General features: G+C 45.2%; 1 protein-coding gene across 5 annotated transcripts in view; it reads right to left on the bottom strand.

Annotated features, from left to right (window-relative positions):
* Window positions 1-101: 101 nt before the first annotated feature.
* The window catches only part of CNTRL (centriolin), a 75680-nt gene continuing 67310 nt past the window's right edge, over window positions 102-8471 (bottom strand). For all 5 annotated transcript variants that reach the window (XM_033122137.1, XM_033122139.1, XM_033122138.1 and 2 more), the window contains 8 exons: window positions 7805-8030; window positions 6283-6488; window positions 5124-5264; window positions 3728-4000; window positions 3487-3549; window positions 2098-2292; window positions 727-813; window positions 102-468 (listed from right to left, as the gene is read on the bottom strand). In XM_033122137.1, coding sequence (XP_032978028.1) covers window positions 754-813; window positions 2098-2292; window positions 3487-3549; window positions 3728-4000; window positions 5124-5264; window positions 6283-6488; window positions 7805-8030 — 1164 coding nt within the window. In that variant the 3' untranslated portion in view covers window positions 102-468; window positions 727-753. The remainder of the gene's footprint in view (window positions 469-726; window positions 814-2097; window positions 2293-3486; window positions 3550-3727; window positions 4001-5123; window positions 5265-6282; window positions 6489-7804; window positions 8031-8471) is intronic.

Below are 8471 nucleotides of genomic sequence, written 5' to 3'. Positions count from 1 at the left end.
CTATGAAATGTGAAGTCAGACAATAGCCCCAAATTTATTTTACCTTTTATTTTCATAAGAAAATAGATTTTAAGCAAAATCCAAAAATAACTTTTGACACTATGAATGAAGAGAAGCATAAGTACACTTTTTTCTTTGTAACTATAGCTTTTAACAGATTTAAATTTGCAGTTACATTCAGCATTGGTTTTATAACAACACATTTCCAAGATTAGAAAAAGATCCTCAGCCATCTAGGACCCTGCTTTAAATGGCATACTATTCCCAGGTGTACAAGTGGTTTACAAAAACCCTGGCCTTAATGGTACCAGTGAAATAAACTACAGTGGAGTTTGAGCATCTGAACTCACTGGATCTTGATAAAAACCAAGTGGCATTTCAACTATGAAGTCAGTGAGGTAGTGGAGAAGGTATTTCCTCAGATATAGTTCTGCAAGAACATTCTCATCTGGCTGAGCCATTCTCTTCCTGCAATAAGACAAAGAAAGGATGAATCCTTGAGACAGTAAAAACAGGTCTTAAATAAACTAACAACAGTGATAGCATGATGGCTGATAGGTAAAATATAAATTAGAGTACCTCTGGAAAATGTTTTAAGATGAACAAACCACTGTACAAAATTATTCAAGAAAAAAGTTAAAAGGGTCCTTTTCTTAAGACTATAAGCTAAAATTCAAGACCTCCCAATCGAAAGTGCTAGTTAAAAGAACTATTTGTAACACGTACCCTGTGAGCAGGAAGCTAGGAATGGCATTAGTGTCGGTAACTGTCTGATGATTGTGATGGACCTTGTAGAACTTGTTGGAAGGAGCTCTGAAAAGGAGAGAGAGAAAACATTAGGTGCAGAGGCCAGCCCCCTAATTCCAACATATTAATAGTTCAGGCTTTTATCCCCCAGAGACCTGGACGATAACAGAGACTCCAAAATAATTCTAACAATCTCACCCCTACCCATTGTGCCTCTAACACCTCCTGTTCTCTTGAACTCTTCCGGCTGCCACCATGAGCTGGTAAATGAACCTGTCCCCCAAGCCCCCATGCCCTCATCTCCCGCAACTTAGTGCTGTCTTACCTCCAAAGCCACCTCCTTTGCAATGCCCAGTGCCCCTGACGCTTCCTTAAGGCCTGCCCTGGGCCTCAGTACCCGACTTGGGTCCTACCACAGAAGGTTTGAAGGTAATCATATTTAAACCTTGGCTCTGCTACTGATTATTACAGTAGCATAATCAGCATAATACAGTAGCATAATGCTGCCTATTATTACAGAGGCAACTGTCCTTGAATGTTCCTTGTGGCTCAACCATACCTATAATACACTGTTCTGTGGTGATGATAGATTAGCCCCTAAATCCTGGTTTTGTCTTTTGCTGTGACCTTGATGTCATTTCTCATTTTATACAATTTCCTTATCTGTATAAAGGGATAACCCTAACTTCAGGATGTAAAAACGGAATGAGCTAATACATATAAAGGATTTAGTACATGCACACAGTAGGCTCTCAGAAATGGTAGCCGTTACCTGTCTCTGACAGTACTACTGTGTTGCTATTGGTAGTCCTACCACCTATCCAGGAGTATATGTCACGTTCCCCCTAAATGAGTATCAACCTTATCTAGGTCACACAGAAAACCTTTGTTGTGAAAGTCCGGGTTTTCTTACAGACCCTGGTTAAGAGGTCTGCGTTCCAACTCTTGCTGAGGAGTAACGGCACAGTCTGTCATCTGTCCACAGGATACGGGGCCGGACAGACTAAGCTAGGACTTACACCCGCCTCACAGGTCTCGTCTCTTTATACTGACCCCACAGAGAATGAGGAAATCCAGAAGTAAAGGACATTAACGGTAGAATTAACTACGTCCCAGTCTCCAGTTCTAGTCTGTTTCCTAAGCCATCAGTTTATCCTCTTTCTACATCTACCAACTAGATGGTTCCAGTTTTCCCAGGAACCACGAAAAAACATGTCTTTCTCAAGACAAGTTTTCCAGCAATTTGAAGGTGGCATTTTTGTCCTTCTGAGTCTCCTCTAGATGGTGTACACCAGAGCTGTCAGGTCCTTTCCACGTACAGATCAGACCTTGTGAAGAGCTTCCTCTTACCTGGCTTGGTCCAAGCTGGCAGTCATCTGCGAGGGACGACTCCATGGGGGACAATGTGGAATCCACAGAGGAGCTGGTGACCAATTCCCCTAAAGCGTCAACTTGTCTCCTCAAGCTGTGTAACGTGCCCTCTGTCTGCCGCTTCCCTTTGATTAAAACTTCCGCTTGCTTGGACATACAGTGTCGCAGTTGGGCCTGAAAGTGTTATGGTGAAATTTGGGGCTTTACACGGAAGAAATGTACCAGAACTGTTACTCAGTGGAACATTCGATAGGCCAATCTATCATAAAGTAGGAATGGCTACTGAAAAACCTCTTGTCCTAAACTCCTAGTCCATGAGGTGCGTGCCCCTCTCGGTGCACGTCCACATTTACATCTGTGCTGTCAGAGGGGCCTTTTCTCAGCCTGGTCTCCCCACTGAACAACACACGATTCCCGCACCCCAGCCCCTCATGAAATTGCTGCCTCATCTCTCAGGAGAAGGCTGGTTTACACCTGCTATCTGCAGTGTCTCTCCCAGGGAGTTTCGTCTCAACCCCAGACCACTTTCTGGCTCTGCCCAGTGCTGTACCTTTGAAGTGATTCCCTCCAAGTGTACAGCAGCTCTGTCCAACAGAACTTTCTGTGACGGGAATGTTTGCTCTCTGCTTTCCAATAAGAGTAGTCACACATGGCTACTGACAGCTTGAAATGTGGCAACTGAAGAACTGAATTTTTAACCTGATTTCATTATAATGAATACACATAAAAGCCGCACGTGTCCGGAGGCTACGGGAGGTCAAGGCCTCCACTCCCTCATTCGGCGCATGGCTGCCTCTCCGCCACGCTGTATAACTGCTGTTCTCCAAAGATGCATTCTGTCCTCTTATTCTACCTCACTCTCTTCTTCCAACTCCCACCTCGACTCCTAAGCCCCAATCTTGATGTCAACACTGACCACTAACTCCTAGACTCCTATTTTCAGCTGCCTACAGCAGACATGCTTCCCTTCAGACTCAACACGTTCTGAGCCCAACAACTTATCTGACACCCACGCCTCCTGTCCAGTATTCCCAATCTTTCCCGCAACCACTGGCCTGTGAGCATAGTGTTTATCGCTGTATCTGTTTCCTGTCCCAAATGTTGAGGTTCTGTCAGTTTTAGTTGAGGCAAAGCAGCATTCCACAGGTTAAAGAACATGGGCTTAGCACCAGAGCTTGTGGTTTTGAATACCGAGCCCACCATTTACTGTGTGAGGCCAAACTCTCTGAGCTTTGACCGTGTACTCTACAACAGCGGGAGTGCTGCGATAGAGCCAGTGTGACAGCCATGTGTGAACGCAAGCCACTTCCCCACTGTCCTGAGTATGCCGAGTATCTCACACTACGTAGGGATTTTTAAGAGGGCAACCTTGAGTCGATCTTCACGGTGACGCAGTTTCTCTCGCAGTGCTTCTCCACGCCAGTGTTCATCCTTTTTCCGAGGCAAAGGGAAACATCAAAGGGTCAGCCAACACCACCATCAGTAACCAGCCACCCTCACCCTCCTCTTACCCTCCATACCCTCAAGCCTGTTTTTCAGCTTACTGGGGGAAGGTGGGAACCAAATTATCCTTTTACAGAGCCCAGGGAACAGCGGGATAAACCCTTACCATTATGTGAACCTGGGAAATATTCAGTTTTTCTTCAAAAGGTGACGGCCTCTCACTCACGGTGAATGGCAAGTTCTCTTTCAAGCTTTCCAACCCTCCTCCTAGGTTTTCGTTCCTTTCCAAAATAGCTTCCAGATCTTCTGGTAGTTCTGGAAGAAACTGGTTGAGATTCTTCAGGCTGGTTCTGATTTCACCTTTCACCTCAGATTTAAGTGTCCTCATTGCTTCACTGATTTCCATTTGTCTTCTCTCCAAATCTTTTTGGTTTGCCATCTAAAGAGTGAGAGTCAAATACCACCGGTAAAGTCTGAGACTTACTTGGAATGGTTTAATGTGTCGTGAATTTAAAGATCTACAAAATGTCAAAAACTTAGGATTTTTCAATTACTGAAGTATCTCTCAGCTACCAAGTAAACAATTTTACTGGCATTTTGACTAGAGCAACTTCCATTTAGAAAAGCGTGGGCACAGTGCTCCCTGGAGGTGTATTACTCTACAGAAGTCAGTCTCTCTGGAGTTAGACGGAGCTGGATTCCAATCTCATTGCCAGTAAACATGACCAGTATGACTCAGGACAAGTTAGCTAACTGCTGAACCTCTGTTACCTCATTTATACATTAAGATAATACCTTGTATTCAAAAATGTGAGAACTAGGTGAGAATTTTTAAGAAGCACCTGAGTGGTACCCAATAAATGGCAACTACAATAATTAAATCCCAAAGAAGAAAATAGCCATTTACTGAAACAAATCACAAGTGATCTAGATTATAAATGTTAATGCTCGGTCTTAGAAATGACCTGGTCAAATGTTTTCATTTTATAGGTGAAGAATCTGGTGGTTTGGGCCTCCCGAGGTTCCCACAGGTGCTGCAGGCTATGTGTAATACCCGAGATTCCTCTACGTGGCTCTCTCCACAAAGAGCTGAGTGAGGACAGTAGAGTCGTGCCCACTGCTAGCTGCCTTTACAACTTTGCAGAGGCTTGGGGCATTTAAATAAAACAGGTTTGTTTGTTTGTTTGTTTTTGTTTTTTAACCAAAGTGGGTGTGTATGGGGTGGGAGTGGAGGCACAGATGAAACTGAATGGCCGCATGGAATCATCCAAAGGACAAAGTGTGGCAGGTCAGCCGAGTGGCCACAGCAGCCTGACTAGAGTGTGCAGGGTGGCCCAGATGCTGACACCGACTAAGGGACAGCAGGGACATCTAGGATTAGACTCGCCCGGTCTGAGCAGTGAACAGCTCTCACTGCTGTCACAATGGCTCTATTGCAGCACTCAGCACTTTCACATTTCCAAAAAGATATACTCCTCTGAAAGAACTACTGAAGAACTGAAATTGGCCTGATCCCACGGGGAGTGGGTGTGCCTCCCGAGACTGCTCTGTCCTGGACACACCTGTTTCTTGAGCTCCGTGTACTCATGCTGCATCTGGTTGAGCTCCTTCATCAGGCGCCGGGCCCGGTCGTGATTGTCCTGGGCCACCTGTTCGATTGTTGCCATTTCCTTCTGCATGCAGCTGTTCTCCTGCTTTTGTTCCTAGCACAGGGGGAGGAAAAGGTCTCTTGTCTCCAGCACATGGAGGTGTCGTTGTTGGCTTACACACTCACTGGTTCTAACCGTTTCTCATCTGGGCAACTTCTCTAGCTGTAACATGGGGGTGATTCTACCTGCCTTATCAGCAGCTGTGGTACAGCTGGAGTACATACGTGGTCAGCCTATTAGTCCAAAGTCTGAATCTTAGATCTGCAACATCACTGTTGATGATAAGTTACTTTCCCTTTCTGAGCCTCCATTAGTTATCTGCAAAATGGGAACAACGCTCCCCATCATCACAGGGTATTGGGAGGCCTAAGACCTAGCCATTCGCATGCTGTCTTTGCAATCACGTTGCCTATCACCAGTTGGAAGGGTATCATCTTTTGGAAAACACACATGGTTGGCAAGTTCCATTCCACAACAGGGCTCCATGAATTCCTCCAGAGGGGCTTAGAAACATCCATTCCTGTGACAGTCCCTACTGCTGCCCATCTGCCCCATCCACCATAAACTGTTTAGAACTCATCTGAGTATCAGCTCCCAAAATTCATTTCAGGGATAAAAGCATGCTACATTGGCCTTCCTGGATTTCAGGTAATGATTACTTAAAAGCTAATGTTGACCAAAAGGGGCAGGATGAGAAAAATCTGGGAGCACTGACTGCAGCTGTGTAAATATGTCTTCAGAAGCCTTCTTTCTCCCAAGCCCCCTCCGCCCACCGTGGAGGGGTAAGCAGAGGTTTGCTAGCCAGGAGTCCTCTCTGCTTTGTGCTGACACTGTCTGTTCACGTGACAATCTTTCCAGCCAGCTAGCCAGAGCTCCTCTGGGGCTGGAGCCCAACTCGGGCAAAACCTGCCATCAGGATCAAGAAAAAATTATGCATAAACACTCCAAAAACAACAGGGCGATAGAGACTGGGTTGCCAGGTAATGTTTTGTCTACATTTGAAGTACTGTTTTAGTGTAAACATTTAAACGCATCATTTCCTCAAAAAAAAGCATGGGCGGTAGGAACTCACAAGAAGGTTTTTCTCCAGCTGGCTCCGCTGGATCTTAAGTGCTTCCTTCAGGCTGAGAACCTGTTTCTCAGCTTTCTTTCTTTCGGCCAAGAACTGGTTCCGCAAGAGGCTGAAGTCTGCCCTCAGAGAGTCCATCTCTTTCTGGAGAGCCAGCAGCTCATTTGATTTTTCCATTAATTGCTGCTCCCGTTCTGAAAGCTGTTGTTCTGAAACGAGCATTTTTCGTAGTTTAGCCAGAGGCCCCGGGCTTGCTGTGGGCAGACTGCGTGACATGCCACCCACTCCTCGTCACTGAGTCTTTCAAGTCTCCCCTGACCACATCAGAGCTCCAGAAAAAGGAGCCTCTTTTAGGCATAAGGATGCCTCTTGACAGAATTTGTTCCTGGAGGGCCTGATTCCAAAGTGATAGCTGCTGTCTTCCTTAAGTCTTTGACTAAAAACAGCACCAATCTTGAGGTGCAGGAAACATGGAATGCACTGCCGAAGTGTTTTTTATAAACCTGGATTTTAATAAAGGAGGGCGTGCCATCCTTCTTCCTTCATGGGAGGCGGTGCCGTGGAAAGAACACAGGACTTGGAGCGTCCGAGCCTGATGTTACAGGGGGAACCTCTCCTCGTGTTCAATGGGAATCATGTGTGCAAACATCTAGTACATCGTGAGTACTCTAGAAATAATGCTACTAAATAATGCTTATAAGTAAATCATGCAATTTCTAATGCTCATAAATTACAAATGTTTCTGATCAAACTCTTTAGAGTAACACCCTACCCAAATTTCGCTTTGACACCTCTGGCATTGCCACACTCAGCATATTTGTTAAGTTTCATCTTCATAATGAAAGGTTGGGTCTGGTTCTATCAAGAACTCCCAGAGAAAAAGAAAAAATAACCCTTTCAGATCCCCCAGTCCACTGAGTTATCTCGGGGGGCATTTTCTGAGCATTATTAAACCCTGCAGCCTATGAAAGAAAAAAATCACTTACTGATGTTAGAACAATCATTTACCTTGGATTCCCATGTCAAATGCATGTGCATATGACTCAAGAGAGAACAGACAGACCCAAAGGCAAATACCTGTATTTTGGTATTTGTCAAATATGACAGAAATTTGTTACTGTCAAATTTGGATAGAAAAGTGTTAATGTTTTTTTCTCACTGGTTGAGATAAAATGGGTAATTGGTCCCCAAACTCATAAATAATGTACTTCACAGAAAGTCTTTGGAGCACGTTTTGGCACTTCTTCGCCTTACTGCCCCACTTTCTTGGCAGAACATTCTCAAAGAAGGCAAGATGTCAAGTAAAAAGACTTAACAGTCAGTCTTAGGAGCAAATGCCGTCACCATACACATAACTGCTTCCTCATCTTTTGCAGGAGGATCAAATGGGTGCCTTACTTCCTGCTGTGCTTCTCCGGCCTCCTTCCTGGGCTATGGCTATGGCTGGGTCTCCTTTACACACTTTACAAGACAAGCAGCAGAGCGCCCACCCCACCCCTACAGAGTGATGTCCCAGAATACATACTGGTTTGGGAGAGCGTCTTCTCGAGGGCCTCACCCCACCTCTCCTCCTCCTGCAGGGTCCTGACACGCTCCTCAGCCACCAACAGCTTTGTGACCACCTGGTCCAGTTTGCTTTTCTCGTCTGTTAGTTCCTTTGCCAACTGCTGCTGCTGCTCCTTCAGTGTCACTTTACTGGCTTCTAACTTTTTTTCTTCACTTTCTCTCTCTTTCTGGAGTTTTTGAAGCATCTTAATAGAGAACAACCTCAGTTAGTCATAAAGTAACAAACAGTGTCCCAGATGAGGGAACTTGCATGGACACTAGACAGATTCCAGTTCAACAGAAAGTAGGAAACAGCCCACATGACAGGCAGTAAGTTCCCTTTACAAAGGTGATCAAAGAGGTCCTGGAAAACAATTTGGCCAACATGTGAGAAGGGGATTTAAGCAGTAAATGGCACCTGGCCATCAAGGTTCTTCACAGGACCGATGTAAGGCTTTCTAAGGCCTTAACGGTCCACAAATATTAATACCAAGGGAGACAGAGTTGGTGTCCAATCCCTTCTGCTTACACAGGGCAGTTAAAGGAGGCTAAGGAACTGCCCAGGGCAAGGTAGTTCTCAGCAGGTTTCTGCCAGGGAAAAAGGTGCACACAAGTGACAAAGTGTTTCCTCTTATGTAAAATCATGA

The sequence above is a fragment of the Rhinolophus ferrumequinum genome, chromosome 12 (assembly GCF_004115265.2).
Source record: "Rhinolophus ferrumequinum isolate MPI-CBG mRhiFer1 chromosome 12, mRhiFer1_v1.p, whole genome shotgun sequence".
NCBI classification, from domain to species: domain Eukaryota; kingdom Metazoa; phylum Chordata; class Mammalia; order Chiroptera; family Rhinolophidae; genus Rhinolophus; species Rhinolophus ferrumequinum.
This window is presented reverse-complemented; position numbering and strand designations above follow the sequence as displayed.